The sequence below is a fragment of the Dermacentor albipictus genome, chromosome 2 (genome assembly GCF_038994185.2).
Source record: "Dermacentor albipictus isolate Rhodes 1998 colony chromosome 2, USDA_Dalb.pri_finalv2, whole genome shotgun sequence".
NCBI lineage: Eukaryota > Metazoa > Arthropoda > Arachnida > Ixodida > Ixodidae > Dermacentor > Dermacentor albipictus.
Window position 1 is genome coordinate 71,944,308 of NC_091822.1, and position 24,376 is coordinate 71,968,683.

General features: G+C 44.0%; 1 protein-coding gene and 1 non-coding gene across 5 annotated transcripts in view; one reads left to right on the plus strand and one right to left on the minus strand.

Annotated features, from left to right (window-relative positions):
* The first annotated feature begins 427 nt into the window (after positions 1 to 427).
* Positions 428 to 618, plus strand: LOC135908266 (U2 spliceosomal RNA). Its single transcript, XR_010566265.1, has one exon. It is a non-coding gene; the product is annotated as a U2 spliceosomal RNA (small nuclear RNA).
* A 5,348-nt stretch (positions 619 to 5,966) lies between these two features.
* Positions 5,967 to 24,376, minus strand: part of LOC135908252 (monocarboxylate transporter 12-B-like) — a 47,300-nt gene continuing 28,890 nt past the window's right edge. For all 4 annotated transcript variants that reach the window (XM_070532914.1, XM_065440022.2, XM_070532913.1 and 1 more), the window contains 4 exons: positions 21,271 to 21,503; positions 18,497 to 18,640; positions 12,137 to 13,150; positions 5,967 to 7,186 (listed from right to left, as the gene is read on the minus strand). In XM_070532914.1, the coding sequence (XP_070389015.1) occupies positions 6,993 to 7,186; positions 12,137 to 13,150; positions 18,497 to 18,640; positions 21,271 to 21,475 (1,557 nt within the window). In that variant the 5' untranslated portion in view covers positions 21,476 to 21,503 and the 3' untranslated portion in view covers positions 5,967 to 6,992. The remainder of the gene's footprint in view (positions 7,187 to 12,136; positions 13,151 to 18,496; positions 18,641 to 21,270; positions 21,504 to 24,376) is intronic.

Genomic DNA, 24,376 nt, shown 5'->3' on the forward strand with positions numbered 1-24,376 from the left:
TTCACAGCAGCCAAGGCTCTCTTGCATTGGTCGACCTCCCGCAGTGCAGCAATGGTTTTGAGGTCACTAGAAAATGGACAGCCACAACACAGACCACACAAAATTGGTTCCCCACGAACTCCCTCTGAAACCTGGCCGTTGCACTAGTGAAGCGTTCCAAGTTTGTGGGGTCGGGGTCACATGGTATGGTATGAAGAACTTTATTTAGGTCCTGAGGGATCAGTCTGGGAATGATGCGGGCCGCTCCCACGTCGGTACAGAGAGGCCGAGCCCTTCTGCCATCGGGGTCACATGGACGGTTCGGATTTTCTTATGCCTAGCGGTCTTGGCGGGCAGCAAGCTTACGGAACCACTACTACGGGAGAGCGGAAGGAAAGGAAAGGAGAGACGCAAGTGCTTGGAACGACGACAAACAGAGGATGGTGCGAGCGCATTCACATGGCCGACGAAGATAAAAGTGTAGTATCTGTTCTTATCAGTATATTATCTTATAGGGGTTCTAGTTGAACCTAAGATATTACACTTAATTTAGCAAGTTGTCGGAGTGCTGAAAGCCTGCTTCACCTTCGCCGCGGGTCAGACTGGTATTGCGCTACCTGCGGGATTAGACCACGTACGGGGAGAAATTTTCCATCTACACGGCTCTTCCCAACGCACACATTTTTTCATCAGAAGCTAGCCATATACAGCTTCGCTGTAAATACAAAAAGCGTCCTGTTGTCATCCGCATGTACACAAAGCGGTTCATTCGTTAAAAGATTCCTATTCTAGATATAATGTGCCAGTAGTGTTTCCGGCTCCTCGAAATTTTCTTGTATTTGTGATCGCCTGTAATCTGTAAAATGTTGCTAATGTTCCAACCAGCACGCAATTTTTTTTAATGCTCAGATTAGGTCGTTTACAGGATTCGTTTAAGCTGAGGCAAGGTATACACCAGCCGAACTAGCCATTATACAAATGATGGCTTGCGAGCACCCGCATTTCAATCGGGAATGCGACAGGCTCGCACTCCCCGCATCATTGCAAAGTGTACACGTGGGACGTCTTGTTGCAAAACACATGCATACTGCAGAAAAAGAGATAAAATGTCACGGCAACTAGCAGAGTCTATATACATATACATAGAAAATTTGGAGACAGGTGTGTCAGGTTGCTTTCGCTGCCTGTTCACGAGAGTCACTTTAGTTTCGTTACTTATAGGATGTCATTAAGCTCAGCGGCAATACCATGTAAACTCATTTGTTTATGTTCGCATGCACATGCCTGAGGTTATATGAAGTGAAGCAACGCGAAAAATAAAAATCAGTTGTGAATGCGCGCCTTTCTGTATCTAGCATCTTACCCGTGTCTCATTTTCCGCTTAAAGCACGCCTGGCTCATCGATCCTCGAGAAACCCTCGGCTAAACGCTTGCAACACGCGTACATACCAAAGGAAGCGCTGGGGGGCGTTGAATTGAATTCTACGCTTTTGTGTGGCAAAACCACGATTTGGTTACGAGGCGCGCCGTAGTGGGGAACTCCGGATTCATCTTGACCACCAGGGAATCTTCGACGTTCCCAGAACGCACGGGACATGGGCGATCTCACATTTAGTCCTCATATAAATGCGGCCGCCATGTCCGCGATTCAATAACGCGACCTTGTGCTTAGCAGTGAAACACCGTTGCCGCTAAGACACCACGGTGGTGAAAACCCGGCAGTGACACGCTTTTTGTCGAAGCCCTGTCGGACGCCTGTGGTATATGGTCATGAAATTGGAGTTCTTGAATCCTGAAGTAGCATATTTCACGCTATGTGGTGCGGGCTGCAGTGCGGATTGCAGTGAGGTCGTTTTTGAACCGTGCGAGATGTGTAGTAAACGTGCTCGGGAACACGATGACGTCGTCGAAATATACGAGGCAGGCTTCCAAGTTCGGATCTGCAAGGATGGTGTTCGAGATCCTTGTGGCACTATATAGATATATATATATATATATATATATATATATATATATATATATATATATATATATATATATATATATATATATATATATATATATATATATATATATATGTCCTAGGAAGCCAATAAACAAACAAAGACCCCGAAGGCAACGCAAGCGCATTTACTCGTTCTTAATAATTGAATTAAAGGAATGCTAGCTTATTGGAAATGAAAGTGGATGAAAAACCAACTTGCCACAGGTAGGGAACGATCCCATTTCTTCGCATTGCATGTGCAATGCTCTACTAACATGTTTGGCAAAGGCATATTGAGCCCTCGTGCAGTCCTTGGGCGTCACCCATCGTACTTATGCAAAATAAAGGCAATAGCTGGAAATTATGTGTACACTACCACCATCTCAACCAGGTTAGGAAGAAGGATGCGTATCCTCTCCTGCGTATTGGTGACGAGCTCGGCTGCTTCCACAGCGCTGGATATTTCTCTTCAGTCTCCCTGCGCTCAAGATATTGCTGTAGACGACCAAGGCCGAGCGAAGACAGCCTTCGTGACTCCTGATATCCTATGTCAATTTAAACTGATGCCTTTTGGCCTATGTAACGCTCCTGCTACATTCACGCGCATGATTGATTCTCTGCTTCGAGGCATGACGTGTGTCCACAGGCATTTGCTACCTGGACGATGTTATCGTTTTTTGGCTACTATTGAAAACCATCTCATTCGTCTGTTCGCCATGCTTGATGCTTTTGGCGGTGCTCGCCTTCAGATCAACTCGTCGAAACGCTGCAGCCGCGCAGCCAGACCATGACAAATCCCATGCGGTTAGTCAATCCCTTACTCCGTGGTCGACCAAGAACATCCGCAGTTTTCTTGGCCTATGCTCGTACTTGCGCCTTTTTGCCCAGAACTTCGTGGAAATAGCCCTTCCTCTCACTGGCTTATTCAAGAAGCACGTCATTTTCACTTGGCGTCGTGTACAAGCGGATGACTTTTCGTTGCTGTTTCCCATCCGAAAGCACCCACTTGTTCTGGCACATTTCGACCCATCAACCAGCACGGGCGTTCATACAGATATCAGGGGCCACGGTATAGGCACCGTTGTCCCACAGCAGCACCACGGCCTACACCACGTGCTCGCCTATGCAAGCCGCTTTCTGACGCCGGTGGAGCAAAATTACTGCATCACAGAACGCCAGTGCTTAGCTCTCATCTGGGTGATCGCAAGATTGCGAACATACTTCTAGGGGGCACGCGCTTTTCAGTTAGTACAGACCGCTATGGATTTTTGTGGCTTCCCTCGCTCAAGGACCCCACTGCACGCTTTGTTCGTTAGGCACTACGCTTGCAAGAATGCACATTCTCTGTGTTCTGCAAATTTGGATGGCTTCACAAAGACGCCGACTGCTTGTCTCGATGTCCACTTGATTCCCCTGATAAACTGAAAGACGAGGCCCGAAGCCTTCGTTTTCTTCATCGCAGACGTTGTGCACATAGCTCCGCAACATCGCGGCAACTCATCTTTGTTGGGTATCATGCACAGACTCATTTCTCCACACCCTGAGGCTTCCCTACAAATATTTGTGCTTCACAATGACACCTTACACTGCTACAACCCCGGCCTGACGGCGTTGAGACCTTGCTTTTTGCGCCGCGTATCTTCGATCTGCTGTTTCGGGCCAGCTTCACAATGCACCAATCACCGGACCCCTTTACGTGAGTAAGGTCGCATCTGCAGGCGTTTCTCGTGGCCTGGTCTCTACCATACTGTGTGACAGTACGTTCCAGCTTGTCACCTCTGCTAAAGGTGCAAGACATCTGCCCTACAGCCTGCTGGCAGCCTTCAGCCCTTGACATCCCTGATAACCCAATTTATCCAAGTGGGACTCAATCTTCTAAGGCCTTTCTCCGTGTAAACTATTGGCAATAGATGAATCGCAGTTGCTACTGACTACGCAACGCGATACGCTTTGACACAAGCATTTCCCACAAGCTGTGCCACTGATGTAGCCGATTTCATTGTCCACAATGGCATGTTGCGCCACGGCGCTCCTCGTAAGTTAATCACGGGTCGCCGCCCCTGTTTCCCGTCCAAATACTCCACGACATTCTTCGGTGCTGCTCGACCAATCACAAGTTCGCCACTAGACACCATCCACACAGAAGCTACCTTACTGAACCCCTCAACCGTATCCTGACACATATGCATGCTGTGTACGTTCCTGAGGACCACGCAGACTGCGACATCAACCTGCCTTTTGTGACCTTCGCCTACAACTCTTCCCGTCACGACAGAGCTGGCTACTCACCTTTTTACCTGCTCTTTGGCTACAACCCACCATTGCCCACATATACCATATTCCATCCTCAAGCAGACACATCCACTGTCTATGCTCGTGATGGTCTTACCTGTGATGACATCGCCCGCCAGGTTGCCCGTGATGCCTTATGGGCTTGATAGGTTAATTAAATATATCTTTATGACTGCCGACATCGGGAGGTGAAGATACTTCTGGGATAGCTCGTCTTGCTCTTGTTGTCGTCCCATCGCCTTGACCTATGAGACAACGTCTTCTCGCGTTATGTTGGCTTTTATCGCGTAATATGCAAAGTAACTAATTTGACGTACGAGTTGGCTACGCTGAAACATAATTCAGCACCGTTAGCAATACCGTTTACCCCAGTCCATTTCTCACGCCTTAAACCGTATCCCTTTCAACCCGAGCTTTAACTGGACCGGGATGGTGCTTCAGCGCTGGGCGAGTAACACAGAGGTTTAACTTGTCCGGTATTCAGGGAAACGCAGGTGGGCAGGGCGTTGGGGCCTTAGCACAAAGGCGTGAACGTGAGCGACCTGCATGGTGCAGCCACCTGTTGTCGCAGAGCTCACACAGGCAAAACAACTTATACTGCCTTAACCAAGTGTATTCTACTTCGTTGCCGGTGTAAATTTTCGGCACTGGCGTAATCGTGTTGCTGCCAAAGATTAACACCCGCAGAAAACTAAAAAAACACTTGGTTGCTGCAATATTAGCTGTATTTGTCTGTCTGGGCTCTGCGCCACCAGGTTGCTGCACCATACAGACCACTCCCGTTTGCTCCTCCGTCAGAACGGCACCATCTGTCTGAGTTTACCCGAATACCGGACAAGCTAAACCTCGCTATTGTCACGGACAGCAACGCCGTGGTCACTGCTTGTGCGATGACGTGGATGACCGCGAAGCTACCCAGTGCGCACGTGCTAGCCCTACCATTGCTGCCGCGTTGTGCCCCTTACCTTGTAAATGTATCCTCTGTATGTACATTCTTCCCATTACGATATACGGGGACGATAGCTTTTTGCTGGTAACAGGGCTCGCTCTATCCGTCCGTTCTATTGTGACGCACGCTGTCTTTCTGTTGTCGTAGACGTCATGCCATTGGAGTGGTTAATGCCATCTTGTCGACATTGTCATTTAAACGCCGCCATTGTCCCTGTAGCCTTGTAGTGTTGGACAAGGTTATCTGGTTCGCGCAAAGGGTATGCGAAGAAAATATTGGAAACGTAACTTTTGCCATGGTTGCTGTTATTGCTGGCTCCATGATTCGTCGCAGATGCCCAGAGCATTGACAATTTGTGCAGCATTTCAGTAGCCTTGAATAAAGTTGTGTGGTTCGTGGCATAGAAGGTGTGGAAAAGGTCTGAAGAGTAACTAGTTTCATATAAAATGAGTTCAGTTTCGGGATAATCATTAAAATCTGATCAAGTTACTTTCGTCGTTCAGCCCTATTTTAATGCCGAATAAGGATTAAGATGTAGCAGCCATATAAGAATAAAACTTACATAAATAAAAAACTCGCAATGAAAACAATAAATATGAACCTTTGGATGTTTTGGTATGTTTACAAATCACGAGGCCACACAATTGAAAAGAAGAAAATTATTGTAATGTTAGAATTAATTTATTTACAATCGTGTTAACTTACATGCCAAGACTGATGAATGTAGCGACAAAAGCTCGTTGGAAGATATTCTTTGTGCAACATGAATAGTCTGCTCGTTCAATGTTGGATACGAAAGATGCATGCGCTACATCAGAGGTAGTAGAAATGCCCCAGTACCACGAATGTGCATGGGTTTTCCCTGTACATGTTCGTATATTTATTCACATGTGTATCCCGTGGGAACGTTCATCCGGACTGGAGCACATTTTGCAGTAAGAACACCGCCTTCGCATCGCTTGAGAATGCATCGCGTTTTTATCTTTCTTCAGAATAAATCGCACTGCGCACAAATTTCAAAGTACGCAAATTGTTTCTAGTAAGCAGTGTGCGCCAAAACTTTGCTTCGTTTATGTTAGTAACACTAGCAAAAAGTGAATTTTCTGCTTGCTAATCACAGTATTCTGCAAAATGTGCAATTCGTGATAAACTGCCTCCCCCAAAAAGGTAATCTGTATTAAATAGTGTATTTTACGTAGGCACACGAACTTGGAGAGCTTGTCTTGATATTGATAAATTCACCTGCACTTCATTGTGGGTACTACATTCCAGTATAAATATTATATCATACAATTCTACGTAACACTCGAGGAAAACAATGGCAAGGTTTTGGGGAACACATTGTGGTGAAAAGCGGCACAACTACGACGGTAAGAAACAATTAGAACAGAAGAAAATCTAGCTTTTCAACGATGTGATACAACACCACTACTTGAATTGTCCACTATATTCTCCACCTCTTAGGCATCTCTGCTTATTTTTTTATAACAGCTTCAATTTCTTGACGGATGTTCACACAAAAGCCACAGATGAAAGGAGGGCGCATTATTCGCGACACACCTACGCTAGGTTATGAAAACTTTAAGAATGGTACGCAAGTATAGTTTTAACAAATTTATCTCGCTTTCAGAACCAAAATAAAATAACACAGGAGCAGCGCCTAAATTCCTTGCTCTTGCTCTCATTTTGAGTTACCTACGGATCCCTCGTGCTGCTACCTAATAGCAGGTCCTTTAATATCGTGGGATAATTCACAATGCCGAAATCTTGTTCTTTAATTTTTGTCGGCTAAGAAGGTTCGGCTCGCGGCTGCTCGTTGTCGGGCTTTCGATGCGTTGAACCACACCGTTCCACTTCTTGTCGCTTCTTATGTCTCCAGTCGTAAACGAAGAAAAAGCCCAACACGGTGGCCACAATTGCATTGAGAACGGCCATCATCAGATAGAAGGGGTCGTATGACCCCATGGTGTCACGGAAGTATCCTGCAAAACGGAAGTCGCGTACAGCTTATGACAGAACTGTTAGTAACAGGTCGCGTTGCAATCAGCTATATTTTTTCCTCGCAAGACGATCAGAGTATTTTGTTTCCTTTGATCGCCGAAAACTTTGCGAACGAAGCATTTTGAAGCAACTTCTCTTGGTCAAGACAGAATCACAGTCAATAAGAACATATGGTAAGGTGCACTGGTGACTTCATTGTTCTGTTTTTTGTAATGAAATTTGTAGTATGAAAAGTGAACATGTAGTTGCAAAAATATACGACTGAATAAAAAGTTAGACTGCACATGAAATATTTCCATTGTGATACATTTCACTCAATGACCATGTTGAGGCTTGCGATTAGCTTACATTTAAGCTAGAGTTTATTGTGGTAGTTGTCAAAAAGAGAGCTACGGTTAAAATAATGGAAAAAGATGAACCGTGCAAAATTCAAAAAAATATTTCGGATAAGTCGTCTGTCGTCTTTCTTGTGCGTGTCGTTTTGCGCTAAACAAAGTATTCATGATGTCACGTAAAGGAAAGGTTATGGCGCAGAAGAAGTCATCCTCACATTAATTTAGGCATATCATGAATAAGCTGACTGCAACTATAATGCTTGCAAGAAACATGCACTGGAAAGGGTTGTCTTCTTCTAGGCAGGACATGAGTAAGACTTTGAAAATAGTGAGCATTTTGACCGGAACGTAGCCAAGAACCCCTATAGACGAAGTAATTAGCGCTAACTTCCCCGGCAGAGAAAAAAAAAGCTTGCGGAGAAATTTGCCCTTTCTTTGTTTACACTGTAGGCAGGTTACAGCACTGTTTATTGAGAGCACAGCACCGAAAGGTGGAATTCCTCACTACAGTCCGAGCAACACACTCGAATGCAATCACAGACCAAGAAATAAAATAGGTTATAAAAACACAATGTCTATGACCAGGCCATCTGGCTACGACAAGATTCGCTTGCATGGACTACTTTTTTCGCAATTTTGATAAACTTAGGCTGTGGCTTCTACACATTTTTTCTAGTCCGCTAAATGCAGGCAGCACCAAAAAGGACTGAAGAGGTCAATGGTTACGCCTTCATATAAAAAGTGGTGAGAAACTGTATTTGTCCAATTACAGGTTTACCGCAATACTGTCATCTCTCGCGCGTACTTAGGAAAAGCTTCGGAACACCGCATGGTCTCCTGCAATAGAGCGTTACAATTTTCAAAGGATCATTATGGATTTTGGAGTGGAAAATGTATGAATAATTTTGAGACAGAGTTCCACACGTTGGAGCTGCAGGAAATCCAACTTTATTATGTTTTATCATGGATCTTAAGAAAGGATTTAATAGTATTTATCAGTCTTCGCACATTTCTGAATTGTGTTTTAGTAGTTTTTGATGACGTTTGTAACATTACTGAGGGATTAGCTTATTGACCTAGACCAAGAGGTGAGAATTAGTAAGGCTTACAGTGAACTAATACGAGGTTAACATGGTGTTACAGAGGGCTCAGTTCTGGAAACCTTGTTATTGAGCCTCTACATGAACGTTCTGGCTCAGCTACATTTCTACTCAGCCTTATATCAATACACAGACAATACCGCGTTTGTATTATCGAACGTCACCTACGTGAATTTCACTCGGTGGATGCGACAGGACATACACACAATGCTGACTGTGCTTATTGCCAACTGCATATCTATGAATAGGGAAACACAGAGCTTACATATTGCCATAAGAATTTACACACACACACACACACACACACACACACACACACACACACACACACACACACACACACACACAAACACACACACACACACACACACACACACACATATATATATATATATATATATATATATATATATATATATATATATATATATATATCTGCATCCTGAGAAGCCAACAAACAAAGAAGACACCAAGGACAACACAGGGGAAATTATTTGTACTTACTAATTGAAATAACAAAATAAAATAATAATGGAACTGAAAGTGGATGAAAAAACAACTTGCCGCAGGTGGCGAACAATCGCACCAGTTCGCATCACGCGTGCGAGGCTCTACCAATTGAGGTGCCGTGGCGCCGTGTTCACATCCACATTCTGGGGTATTTATGTGTTACTACTAGAACTAACCCTGTGAATTAATCGTGGGAGTGTTAGCCAGTGCGATCACTCGCAAACTTGGTAGAATATAATTGGTAGAGCATCGTAGGCGTAATATGAAGACGTAGGATCGTTCCCTACAAGTTGTTTTTTCATCCACTTTCATTTCCATTAATTGAATTTTTTTATTTCAATTATATGTAGAGAGCAAACAATGCCACAACTGTGCATGCGCCACTATACTGTACAATGTTAGCTGGGATACACGGTATCTTCTCAATTTACAAGTCTAATTTATTCTGCTTTTATTGTTCACTCGTATGAAATCTTGACTTGCTTTTCATTTTTGTGTGTATCATATCTCAGAATACCACAATGCTCACTGTATCAGGTAATATGGATAGAAATCGTTCATTTCGTGACTGCGCGGTTGAGGACTGCATTTTATGTTTTATAGTAGGAGTACAACTGCACTACAAGTTGTAATGTGTCTGACATTCTGCAAGGTCGACCTTTACGGGCTGCCCTTTCCAACATACTAGTATCAATGATTCTGCGGGCTGGTCTTGTAGATGTGTTGATAAAAAAGGTTTTGAACAATAGCAATCAATCAGTCGATCAATCAGTCTGTCTGTCTGTCTGTCTGTCTGTCTGTCTGTCTGTCTGTCTGTCTGTCTGTCTGTCTGTCTGTCTGTCTGTCTGTCTGTCTGTCTGTCTGTCTGTCTGTCTGTCTGTCTGTCTGTCTGTCTGTCTGTCTGTCTGTCTGTCTGTCTGTCTGTCTGTCTGTCTGTCTGTCTGTCTGTCTGTCTGTCTGTCTGTCTGTCTGTCTGTCTGTCTGTCTGTCTGTCTGTCTGTCTGTCTGTCTGTCTGTCTGTCTGTCTGTCTGTCTGTCTGTCTGTCTGTCTGTCTGTCTGTCTGTCTGTCTGTCTGTCTGTCTGTCTGTCTGTCTGTCTGTCTGTCTGTCTGTCTGTCTGTCTGTCTGTCTGTCTGTCTGTCTGTCTGTCTGTCTGTCTGTCTGTCTGTCTGTCTGTCTGTCTGTCTGTCTGTCTGTCTGTCTGTCTGTCTGTCTGTCTGTCTGTCTGTCTGTCTGTCTGTCTGTCTGTCTGTCTGTCTGTCTGTCTGTCTGTCTGTCTGTCTGTCTGTCTGTCTGTCTGTCTGTCTGTCTGTCTGTCTGTCTGTCTGTCTGTCTGTCTGTCTGTCTGTCTGTCTGTCTGTCTGTCTGTCTGTCTGTCTGTCTGTCTGTCTGTCCCGTCCGTCCGTCCGTCCGTCCGTCCGTCCGTCCGTCCGTCCGTCCGTCCGTTCGTCCGTCCGTCCGTCCGTCCGTCCGTCCGTCCGTGGATGAGGGTTTCCCTCGTATTCTTATAAAATGTGATTTTGGGTAGCCTTCACGCAATGGCAATGTTGGCAGTTTGGATAGATTTCATCTGGGTGGATTTCGGATTGCTGAAGGGGGCTGCGGATATCGCCTGGGGAATTGTCTCCAGACTGTGGCTTGTTCCCTTGTGAGTACTGTATACGGTTTTGCGTATGTTTGGCGATTCTCTCTATAATAAGCTGTAAGTTCATTATATGTGGCAATTCCTTCCTGCAAATCCCTCCGACGACACAAGGGAGTCACTCTTGTCGGCGTCTGACTACGAGACTCAAGCAGAAATAACTAAGGCGAAATGATCGTGGCAAGCAATTGGCCACTACGCTTCGGACCACCGGCAAGCTCAGTTACCGACCTCGTTATGCAGTAAATTAAGCTGTTTCTCTGCCTCTCTGTTGCCTGGACACTGTCAATAATATCAGGAACTAATTTTTTGCTCACGTTTATTCAACACAATTGGCATGTGTACGAGTACATGTGATAGTAATTATAGGGGTGATTTTGATCGACATAACTGTATTGCTACTGTTTTATGTAAAACATATACCTACGATCTACCTTCACCAGTATAATCGTGTGACATTAGAGGGGTTCTTTATAATAAATTTAGAAATATAAAGTTCTTGCTGCTTTATAGCACGCAATTAAAGGGCATTTACCACAACAAAATCAGCAACCATAAACCAACCGCAGTTCAGAGAAAACATGCTCACACTCTGGGTGTATTAAAGTCTACGCACAATACATTATGCTTGTCTTTCAGCAACATTGTCCTACTTGTTACCCCGGCATGCACCTTGCAATGGATATGAAATTTGCATAGAAAGACGACAGCTTCCAAATGGCTTCAAATGTATTTCTCAAAGTTTGATATGATGACTGCATTCCCAATGTAATGGAGCTATGAAATGCAGTAAGGGTCAGTGCTCCGCATTTTTTTACGCTTATACGACAGCCACACTACCAATTCTTCGCACAGTTAGACACTCACTGACAAGAGCTACAAGACATGGTAAATTTCCTGGCTTAGAGTGCCTTGCTTTCCTGTCGGGATGTATATTTCAAATATCGTGAACTTGGCATCGTATATTCCTCATCGTACATTCCTCCTCGTATATTCCTCTATCATCAATGAAAAAATACTCTCTGAATAGTGCTGTCGCTGTTTCTATTGCAATGCATACACTGTGTTTCCTTAAGCAGGATAAGCCAGGTTGTCTTGTCACGGTCGTTTCTTTGCAGAAATAGCGTGATGCATCCCCGTCCAGCCAGAAATAATAACAAGCATGTGCAAAATAAAAACCATAAATGTTCACGTTTCTGATACAGTTAACACATATGCTCGAATGTCCAACGAAGTGTTGGGGAGCTAAGGGATAGTCGAAGCGCTCCTCTAAACGATTCCTGACGTGCATGTCTGTTCAATTTATTCTTATTAGGGGTGACATTCGTTGAAGTCTGTGCTTACCGAGTATTGTAGGGCTACTGAGAGACACCGGGATCATGGCCAGTCCGAAAACACCCGAGCAGGTCGCCACCCTTTCGATGCCCAAGTATTGAGCCAGCAGGATGCCCCGGACAGAGATGACGAAGCCTTGCGCCATGGATTCAGCGATGCGCAGGACTGTAATAATGGCCATTGACCTCACGTGCGGCATTGACACTGCGGAGGCAGCTTCGACAGCAAAGGCGCAAGCGTACATCGGCAACCGACTTGCTGCCGCGCAATCGGACAGTGGCACGATACATATGCGCGCCAGTATGTGGCCGACTGCGCCGAATATTACGAGCTGCGCAGCAACGGACAGCTCGATGCCCTTGTCGGTTGCGTAGTCCACTATGGTTGTGCCGAAAGACACAAGGGAGTACTCGCTCACTACAGTTGCAGCCAAAAACACGTAGAAGGCAGGAGTTCTCAGCACTGCTACTAAAGAATTCAAGAGGCTGCGCGTGGGTCGTCGTTTGGTTTCAGACGTAACAAAAGATGAATCATCTTCTACCAGGATTCCGCGGTCACGTAAGTCTGCGTCAGGTTCTTCGACATCTGCTGGGTGTGAACTGGCAGCCATTTGTTGATTCGGATTCATGATATCTGCTTCACTCTGCATCTTCTCAGGAATGCTGCACACAGCGAAGTCTGGCTCGTCGAGGGGAAGCGGCGCCGACTTTACCGATTTGGAAGAAGTGGCGTTCCTCCGAAACAAGAAGTCACTTATTGCATATTTCAGGCTGGAGAAGTTCATGCGCGAAGGCCTTCTTAGAAGCATGCCCAGAGGTACAGAGTTTAAAATTATGCCACCGCATATGAGTAAGCCTCCTTGGAGAGCGTAAGTGTCCCGAAGCCAGGCCAGTAAAACGGGACTATAAAGTCCAGCGACGCCCCAGGCGAGGAAAGTCATTGACATGGCTGTGCCTTTGTACTTCTCAAAAAGCATGAGGTTGTAAATGGAGACGGACATGAGAAACATGCCCATGCCGAGACCTGAAATACAAAGAAAAAAGAAATGGAGTGGGGGACATTAAAGCAACTGCTCAACAAAAAGTTGTGGCATGATGTAAGAAAGTTTCGCAAGTTCAGTATGCAGACCAGGTTAAAAAGTATTCAATATAATATTTTTGCACCAATTGTGAAGCGTTACTTGTAATAAGGTGGTTAACTCACGTAAGGTCCTCCAACTCACGTTCTTTTGCAATTTCGAATAGATATCAAGGCAAATTTAATGCTTAAACAAATTGTTTGGTCATACCCCACACAGTGCCGCACTTTGACATCTCGGACAATTATAAGTGCTGCAGTTTATGTATATAGGGAAGCAGAAGTTCTAACCTTGCAGTGGATTTTCTTGCGTGAAACGTCTTTTAGTTTGGTGAGAGGGTGGCGTGCTTATACCACATGTTATTAAAACATGTTTTATTATTATTTCTTATACATTTTCAATCGCACTATACGCGCACCTTACTTAGGTATCGTTGTGTAGAAGAACGAAACCATGCACGAATCGGTAGCACAAATGTCGCCTTTGTTATGCCACGATTGAGGAAATTGGAAATAAATTTAGCCGCCGGGACGGGGTTCAGAGATACATAGGTCGGCAGTACGTTTGTCGATAAGAATAGAAATCGCGTTTCATAGCGCTCTTTATCACAGTATATATAATTTATCAAACTAAAACATGTGCTCATCAGCGTTTACAAGGTATGCAAGTGTGCAGTTTCAGGAATTTTACTCTCGCTCAGCTACAATACCCCACCGTTCGGCACGTAGGATTCACAAGCGATGTCAACAGCCTCGGACAATAAGACAGAGTGATATCCAGCTCTTTTGACCACGACAGGACGTGTGTGTCTCCACAGGCAGCGCAAGCACTGGAGCTGAAGCAAGCTCCAGAGCCCCATCAGCTACAAATTAGAGATTGAAGTGGTTGAGAAAGACATTGAAGATTTGGGGAAGAAGCATGTTTTCTTTTTTTTCCAACCAGGACAAAATTGAGGAATAAAGCAGAGCTTCGGGTACAAAACTCGGCTGTTGCGACACGACTCCTTTCAACGTATCTAAATGTTTGGGTGAAAGAAGGAGATCGGTAGTCTGCGAAGGGAACACATGGCTTCATCCACGGGGTCAAATACTTTCCTTCAACTAACCCTCGAGCCCCCTCGTCTGTCGCGCACTGCAGACTTCCTCTTCTTCAGCGGCATGCGAAATAAACTGGCCCGAGTTTGGAAATGTGCATACCAAACTACATAGTAGGCTCCCAGGCAATCGCATGCAAAAACCTGTGTCCGTGCACTCGAACGTCAATGTCCGGAAGGCTTCGTCCACTGCACGGTGAAACTTTCACGTGTGAAGCATAAATGATTTGGACACAGGTTGATGTAAATGTCGGTATTCACGCTTTGATGTCAAATAAATTCGGTCACGCGAAATGTCGCCTAGATTTAGAACCAGAGAGCTCTGCTGGGCCTTTTGTGATGCATTGGTGTAACAATTATATTCCTTTCAGGGTTAGAGAAATAAATGTGTGGGGTATTTCATAGGTTCGTGCACGATTGATTTTTTTTTCAATTTTTCGTTTTTGTTTCTGAAAAAGCACCAAAGAAACGACTTTTTTTTTGCGCCCCTGAAAATTTCTTGAAATTTTACATCTCTACTACCGATGCGGCAGGCTAGTATCCAAACTGCGACTGCAAAACAAACAGGCCTGCTAGGAATAGTAAGCGAGCACGAACACGTCTGGCACGTTATCCTAATAAATAAGGTAAATTTCATGACACGTATTTCCCATAGGACGATGTCTATTTCTATAAACTTTATCGCTTTCCAAGGTCTAGGTCACTTGGGGCTTGACGTTTTATTTTATCTAGGTTATCGAAGATGGAGCTATAATGCTATTTCAATAAAAAGAGGGAATATTCCCGTCCGCAATTGCTTGATGGTGTACTCGGTTGGTCACTTTCGAGTGCCTCTGGAGAAGACCGATAAGCAGCAGTGCTTTCACGAGGCCGACATCAAGGCGCCCAAATGTATTCCTTGTGTTTGGCGCATAATAGCCGTAGTTGCTTATGCGGTAGTAAACGCAACACAACAACACAATTATATTCGTATGGTGCTGTCGTAGCGTCAGCCTCCAACCCCGTACCGCAATGACTTGGAAGTCAAAGCTCGGGCGACATCTGACCGAGAGAGTGGACACCGACCGTCATGCCTTCCGCATGGCACGCTGCCAAGGAGGCCAAGGAGGTTCAGAGACGCCCTCCTCATTCATTTTTCGGGGCCGCGGGCTCCGGCCAGCGCAATAGGAACATTCTATCAAGTATATGTACACAGGAGGTTAATTCCACCGTTGTCGTCGGTGCGCCGTGATGTTCTATGCTATAACCTCGTGCACACGTAACGTACACTATGGGTGCGCGTGAAAGCGTGCAACGGTCAGCCAAGGAAGCTGGAGGCTTGATTGTTCGCGCCAAATGGTGGAAGTCGGATAGGAAATGCACCATTTTCTGGTGCGTGCAAGGTGTGTTCTACTCTGGTGGTGGCTGCGCGTGGTATAGCCTAACGCAGCCGCGAAGGCCCCCTCTTCAAAGCGATATGGAGTGGGCAGGAAGTCTAGCGGCACTGGGGCTCGGTTCGCGTGGTATTTTGGCCACTTAGTTCGCGTTGAAGCGAGAGGGAACATAGTGTTCAATTCGCTCGCTCCTGATGCCGCTGTTCTTCACGCCAGCGCTTTGATTGCCAGTGGCTATGATTATCGACTGAGATGTGTTCATGTTTGCATGTGCGCACGTGACACCATCTTTGTTAATTTATTCAGTTAGCGAATGCTTAGAATTTTCTACGGCAAATAAGGCTACTATTCATACTTCTTTCGGCTCTTTAAAAAAGTCTCGTCACAACCGGGGCCTCGACTTTTGGCCGAAACTGCAACACGTTTTTCTCAAATGTTTACCGTGCGAGATAAAGCGTCTGGTGGGCGCAAGTTGTATAGTTGTATAATTATGTAATTTTATATGTCTGATGGGACCTAACAAAGATCTGTGGTGCAGACCATAAATCCATGGATGGCAGCTAGTTGGGTGGCTTGAGTGCAACCCTCATTTGATAGGTAGTTAGTGGTGCCTTCATGGATGCAGTCCGGGGCAATTCAACAACAGGTACGGCATATCTGCGAGCGGATCTGGGCGAGAGCACAAGAGAGAGGTTTCACTGAAGGCTGCCGGGTCCGGATCCCTCAGTCAGGTTACAGCTGGTTTTAACGCAGCGCCCACACCTATCCGCTTCAATGCAACCTCCTCCCGTAACATCCACATGGAGTTACGAAGGTTCGCGTGGAGCGTTGAAGAACTTCCTTTTTTTTATGTCCATGTGAGCACAGAGTATTGCGGGAAGAGCGGCAGTGGATATATCACTGAAGGTCTGGGACCCGGTGCACCTACTGAATACGTCCTTATGAAGATCAGAATCAGAATCAGAATCCACTTTATTTCCAACACACTAGTTGGGGGCCCCCAGGCAAAAAGCTGTCGCAGACAGCTTGACGGGACCTGGGGGCCTACAGAGAGCAGCAGGCAGATGAACGTCGTATCGAATCAAATGGCCCCGTGCGCATGTACTTTCATCAATCGTGATGCACAATCGTGATGCAGTGACGGATTCGCCGCTGCAGCTTCTTTTTGGTCTGGTCAAGTGGCGTAGACTGTTCGGTCATCCCGCGACATCACATGGAAGTTGAATTCACTTCTATTTGCACTTTGTGCGACTTTCGCGAGCCAGCAAAACCAGAGCAGCACAACGCGATAACTGTCGAAACGCGAAAGTACGGGTGGCGCGCAGTCGAGTGAAAACAAAACCTTTCGACCGCCCGCGTCGTTGACAGGGTTACTTCAATGAGTTCTTTTTTCTAAACGTGAAATAGACCTAGACAGGTAGCATTTTATTTCGTCTTATAATACAATACAAGGATGTTTTGTGCAACTAGTGGTCGGGTACTAGTGACAGAATTTAACTGAGCAGTGCTTTCGTCATTAGGTGAGTACTTGAATTCCCCGGGGGAGCCTTTAATTGTCTGCTACATTTACCTCAATTTGTCTATAATCAAGGCTCTGTTGACGATAATATTGACGCCTTAGACATTCTCGACAACTAATCTATCACTTTAGCTTGAATTATGTTTCCCTTTAGTATTCCTTTAAATGAGCAAATTTTAGACAGGGTACCGGGCACCCCACTCCAGCAAATAATAAGGCTCGGCAAAAAAAAGAAACTTAACTACAGGACTACTTGACACAACCAAAGTCAATTAACATAGAAGGTGCGACCACTGAGTGCATTAGTAACAATGAAAGCAGTCAGAAATAGGCTTGCAATACACGGAATACAAAGGTTCCGAAGGATCCCAAGGAAAACGAGGGCATTTTGGCTCACCTGTGCATGAGACGCTCAGTGGGCTACGGCGCCAAACATTACTGGAATGGCTAGCCCAGGGGGCGAAAATACGGGACACAGCGGTACCCCAGACCGCAGCATCTAAACCTCGAAACGCCATAAAGGTTGTACGCGGTAACACATCAGTCACAAAGAGCTAGGTGGCGCTCGGTGTCGGTATTGATGAAGCAAGAAGCCTTTACTTCCTCATCACCCTGCAGCCGCGGATGCTTCAATGCGAACTTTCTGGTTTGTTGTTTTTTTTTACCCGCACGGCTGGAGCCACTGCAGATGTGTGGAGGCGAGCGCTATCTGGTGATGGCGCAAGGAACTCTGGTGTGATTGGTTGGCCTGTTCAGCAAGAGATCAGCCAGGCTGCTGCCACGGTTGCGAAACTCGGCCGTGTTTGCAAAGAGAAGCTTTCCCTTTAAAAATAAATTGATGATATCTTCAAAGGACACAGTTGTATATGACACGTAAGTTGTATGTTCCTGGAACTGCTCTTGGTTAATTGTTTGTTTAGGACTGTAGAGATTGTTTACATATTACTAAATTACTTTATGATTACTTCTTTCTGTGAGAAAAAATTATGTAAGCCATTAAAATTGCAAACACAAATGTTTTCAATCTATATACATCGACAAACGGTATTCGTATAATATCATTTTTTTATTCGAAGTTTGCCACGAACATCTTGAAATCATCCGTGAACATGATAAACCATAAATGCAAAGGAAACAGAAGGAAAAAATCTGACACGTGATTGGCAGAACCGGAGGTTTTGGTGTCAATGTGCAATATTAATAAGTTAGGTCTAAATAAGCCTTCAGAATCATTTTCATTCCTTGCGACTAAATGTCGAAAACATAGGAGACTCTTATGCCAACAAAGAACACAGCAATTACTTACCGTATAATGCACCGAGCGTTACAGACACCAAGACGATGTCCTTGGTAAATGCCGACGCAGTCAAGCCGATGGATGCGACGAAACAGCTCAATATGGCTATCTTGGCGACAGAAATTCTCCGCTGTAGAGCTCCCACCAGAAGCCCTGAAACAAGATAAGAGAGGGCAAAGACATTACCTTAAAAAATGCGTATAAAATCGTTTCGATAGTCTTTAACGCTTTCGCACGCCGAAGCCACTAGTCAGCACTGGTACAGCGCTTTGTGATGTGTTGCAAATTTGCCTGTCACGGCTGGACAGTGACAAGACCCCCACATCAGCCTTGCCAGACACGGTGCTCAGAGATCTTGTTGTGGTAGTGCACATGTTTAGTTAAGTAGTCACTATCTCTTATTTGATAATTAATTAGGTGGTTCGGCAAGTATAACAAGGCTACAGTATAGGCAACATTACTTTCCTGCCATCACAAAAGCGCTTCCTTTATAGCATTCATTTTTTTTTCATTTATTAACTAGAAGAATTCAACAGCAAACAACAATTATGTTCCTTAATTTGTATATGTTCTGTGAAGCGCAGGTTTCGTGAAGCGGATTGCAAAATGCTGTTCTTCCCGCTTTGGACGCTTTCCGTTTCACGAACATGTACGCTATTTTTTCCATACATCTATTGCCAATCGTAAATGTACAAAAACTAATAATCTCCATGTACAACGCCCCAAATTCGAAGCTTGAGTAAGATCATTAGCCTGAGGTTTATGATTTAGGAGCACCCTTCCGAACGCATTCGATGCACGAATGCAGTGTTCAATATGCGAAAACGTGAGTCTATAGGCGATTGTAATTTTGGTAAAAAACTTAAAGTAGCACGCAATGAAAACCACCCAGAAAACTTAGGGTAGAAATAATGTGTAGTTATACTGTGGCTATGACATCAATGGTACAGTTAAGGCTGTGACATCGTTATATGCGCTGAAACTACTTCCGAGATGTATTGTGCGCAAGAAAATTGCTTATATCGTATATACTCGTATTTCCCTGATTCCGCCTATTTCTTAAGTTTAATACACCGATATTCGGTCGATTAATACATTCTCATTACCCTTGGTTGAGACTAAATTCGTGCTAAGAGCTTGTTCAAGTTTTTGAATGTGTTCGGAGATAACATTTTCCATTTAGCATTCGCTTTATGCCGCACTTCTTTACTGACAACAACTAAACAGACTGTTTCGAACCAGCAAACACGCGTTCAATCTATTTCACTACGTACTTTTCGAATACACGTCCCGCAACCGAGATATATTAACAACTGCAAACAAATACTTTTACCGAAGACTCCCAGAGAAGCACACCACCCTCATTCCAAGAAGATAGGTCCTTTAACTTTTTGGCAAAGAATACCAGCACTACAGTTCAGTATTGAAGCCATCTGCTACAGTATACATTGCCTTGTTCTCGGTTTGAATGTAAATCAAAAATTTTTAAGGACGCGTCGCTCAGTCGATGTTTCTAGCTTTCATTCAATGTCGGACGCATGCTGGTGTGGTGTTCTGTAAAAAACAAAAAAACATTTTGCGCTAATGGCCAATTTCCAGTCACTGTATTCGTCACACTTTTTTTTTCTTTTGTAGACTAATTTCAATATCCACATCCTCTCGACTTCCTTGAATACTACATTGACTTTATCGCCAGCGTCAATATTGTGAAGAAGTTTAGTACATCAGGAAAATTGTGATTCGAAATGTTCGCAGCAAAATATTGGGCATTAGTTTTGTAAAATTCTTGCTCCATCACAATGTCCTCAACATTCAACATAGTGGTGGCCCCAAAACGTGAGCAGGCGGAGTAGGAACATGCTAGCATCCCAGGTGGACAGCAGGCATCAGGAAAAGCACAGTGGCTGGCGTGAAGCAGAGGAAGAGAAATTATGTGATTCACTCGTATTCTCGGTGATATTTCCAGCTTTTGGTATTTTTCGTGTTGTATCAAATAGCCTTGGCATGTTTAGTACTGCTGCCAAGTGTAGGCATGTTTGCAAGCTCCATTTATTTATGTCTTGAATCTATAAGTGGTAACGCCAATGAAGGAGAATTGTTTTCCGTATATCGCGTACTTGTGCGAACTTTCCTAAACATTATTGTCCTCCAAACTGCTGTGTTTAAGACAAAATAAAATTGTCTTGCCGCTTTATCCACAGCTCGGAATTGTACAGGAACTTCTGCAAAGTGATGAACAACGGTGTTTTCTTAATTTTGTTCTTTATCACCTCCGCAACTCGAGCACGCTTTCCTTTAAGTTCTCATTTCACTTTTGATTATAACAGGCCGGACGGGGCGAGATCTGTGGAGTAGAGGGGAGCAGAGAGAGTAGCATACTGTGACTTCCTTCTTCCATATCAGTGTGTATCCAATAGTACTCAATAGTACTTCCGGTGCAAATAGGAACCCAAGAATCTATGGGACATAAGAAAGGCTGCATTGGATGAACAAAAATGACGCACACATCTAGTTCTTTGACGTCGGCCATCGCTAAAATCGACGCATATGGCACCAGAGGCTCAGAAACAAAGCAACGGAGTGAGCAGACACTGTGTTTCACCAAGACGACGCTTGTGCGACTAATGGGCACGAAAGTGTAGCACGCAAGCTTAGAGGGTCACGTCGTTCTTTACTATTCCACGCAAGCAAAAAATGCTCGTTAGCCGTTGTTTCCACCTCGTATAGAATACGAAAGGCGGCACTACACAGTGACGGAAGCTTTAGCGATCCATATAACTTGCCAGAAAGGTGCACCGCAACGAATAATGCGTTTTGTGGCCACGATGCACGAGCACGGCTCACGCCGTAGTCCTGCACGACGAAGACGAACACCAGGCCCATGTAGGATGATGGCATGCAGACCAGGAGGGTCATTAGCGCTGACAGAACCGGGACGCTCCAGCAGGTGTCCACAGGCACATCGCGCTGGCCGACGACCCCCGACATCTTCAATTGTGCTTCCGGAAGCGTAAACCTGAGAGTGAAAGAGCAAAATCTCCAGATATACAAGGAGACCTAAATCCTCACATAAGAGTTAATAACGAATAGAAAGGGCGTTAACTGAGGGGCCAAATTGTTATTAGTCATATTGTAAGAAGCCAACAAACACTGACACCAAGGACAGCATAGGGGAAATTACTTGGACATAATGAATTAAATAAAGAAACGATAAATTAACAGATATAAAGGGGATGAAAAAACAAATTGGCGCAGGTGGGGAACGATCCCACAATCTCGCGACACCTGCTACAGAAAGTATGTTCCACATTCGACGCCGAGGTCTGTGACTGGTGGTGCCGGCTAACACTCTGAGGGTTCTACATAGAAACATAAATACCAAAGAAAGTGGATGGGGAAATGGCGCCGCGGTAGCTCAATTGGTAGAACATCCCACAGAAAATGCGCAGGTTGTTGGACCGTTCGCCACCTGCGGCAAGTTTTTTTTTCATCCACTTTCATGTCCAATAATTTATGTTTCTGTATTTCATTTATTAAGCACAATTAAATTCCCTATGTTGTCCTTGGTGTCAGTGTTTGTTGGTTTCTTATAATACATATCACAGCTAGCGTTTCTATGCAAAAATTTTTGTTAATTTAGATTTTAAGTAATTATTATTAGATGAGATATTTCATCACAGTGTTAAGAATGTGTATTTTCACTTTCTCACTCAAAGCAACAATTTCCCCTTTACACACTTGAGAAAATTTAGAAGTTTCTCTGGCAGATTCATCAATGTGTGGTTTTGATCCACACCTGTCAAATAGTGTAAAATGCGGCATCTACATACTTTTTAAAACACATCTTTTCTCAGTAGTCGTTTTGATAGTATGGAAACCAAGTCCAAAAACAATATGCTTCTAAAAAAGTTTGTGTTTCTGAAGCCATTCCCACTCAAAACTGGAAGAGGAACAGTGCAGAACCTCCTGCCAGACAACATAAGAATAAATTAAAATCGTCCCTATAAACTAAAGCAGTGGAAAACTCTAATATTTTGTTTAAATAAATATACCATTTAAAATACAACATTCAAAAATTATCACGCCCCTCAATTACCACTCATACAGGAGGCTTCTCTTTCAAGATGAGTTATGTGATAAGCATGTGCCCGTTTGAATTTTCAAGCGCTTTGATTTCCTTCCTTAAGTATACCTACTACAACCAATGCGTTCCTGTTTTTGGCTGCGATGCACATTCCTACACTATTCACGATATTGTGGACACTTCGAAATTCTTCTGAACCTAGTACGAAAACTGTATGCAAAGATGTTGGTGCATTTGGGCGAAACGTGCAAATATTGTTCAGAGCCTTGTTTTTCAGGTAACCAGCAGCAACAGGTGCGGCGGGCCCGGGATACGGTAAGAGCTGCATGAGCCCTGGACTAAGGGCGCTCCCCACAAAACCGGAAATACACCTGCTTGCCCTTTCTTTTTTAATAAATGTTTCTCCTCCTCTTCCTCCTCCTTGAGGTTATCGCAGCTCTTTACTGTAATTTTCCAGCAATATTTATGCTTCACCGAAGAACCATGATTCTGAAAAGTCGCTAAAATGATGCGCTGTGCAAACTAGGCAATTTAGCACAACATTTATAATAGAGACGACCTCCCTCAACAGTATACACACAAAAAAGGTTTAATACATTATTGACAAGCATGTCCAGTTAGTTGATGACATGACACAAACACCCTCTTTCTATTTCTTCGGCAATGTTTCCGTTGAGCATCCCGTAGTGTTACGAAGCTCATTGAATTTTTTTGTGATATTACGCACTTTAGGAATAGAAGTCATTTTCATTCTAAGTTTATTAATCGTTGATTGGCATTTAAAATAAGCCACATCTCAAGTGTTAGATAGGAAGGTTTATTTAGTACATCTACTAATTAATTTATATTTATTCCATCAAATGAACTGTTAATAATGTTAAGGGACATCCATATTAAAACCAAATACAATCCTGAACTTTTATTAGTACCTGCAGCAAAACGGCCGTAACATCAGGCGTCCTTAAACAGACCCCATAACTGTTTTTTTTTATTTGAATGTCGTTACACAGTGCGTAAGCAGTTATACGTAATTATTATTTTCGCAAGATAACTGTCATGGTCTAGCCACACTGAATGCCTTGGTAAAAAGCCCTAGAAAATTTAGATTACATGCGCCGAATGTTGTCAACGTCCCATTGCGACAGAGACTGTCATTTCATTAAAGATTAGGTCGCCCCGTTCAAATATAGGTCTGGGTACAATTGGGCCCCGACACGCATTGTTATGTAATTTTGAAACTCAAATATAAAAAAAGTTTCATATCGTACAAACACAAACACACCCTGTTTCCCATAATAACATTGCAATCACTTCACCGCCAAGCGCTGCAATTTGGGCGTCATACAGTTATTCTGAAGTCGCTTAATTCAATCACAAGCTCCGTCCAAGACGTTCGGGATGATAGCAATATTGAAATTGCCGTTCAAAGATCTGCTCGTATTTCTGATGCTCTGATCATGATTCCCTCTCCTAGAGTAAATAATTTATATCATATGCAGTTTTTTTTTTCACCACGTGCAATATGCTCATAAAACTCGCTTCCTCGGCTACTCTTGCATTGCGGTTAAAAGAATATCCAAGCGGTATAAAGAAATAGCTGTTATTCTAGACTTCCCTGATTGATTTTTCTTGACTGCACGCAAACACATTTCCTTGTCTTTTTAGTGCTCTCTCTTATTTCGCCTGTTTACTTCCCGTTTGAATTTATTGCTTTGTACTCTCAATGGATATCTTTTTTGGGATGCAAAAAATACAAAGTTTGCAATGTGGTAGTATCATAAGCGGCCAAACCAGCATTCACAGGA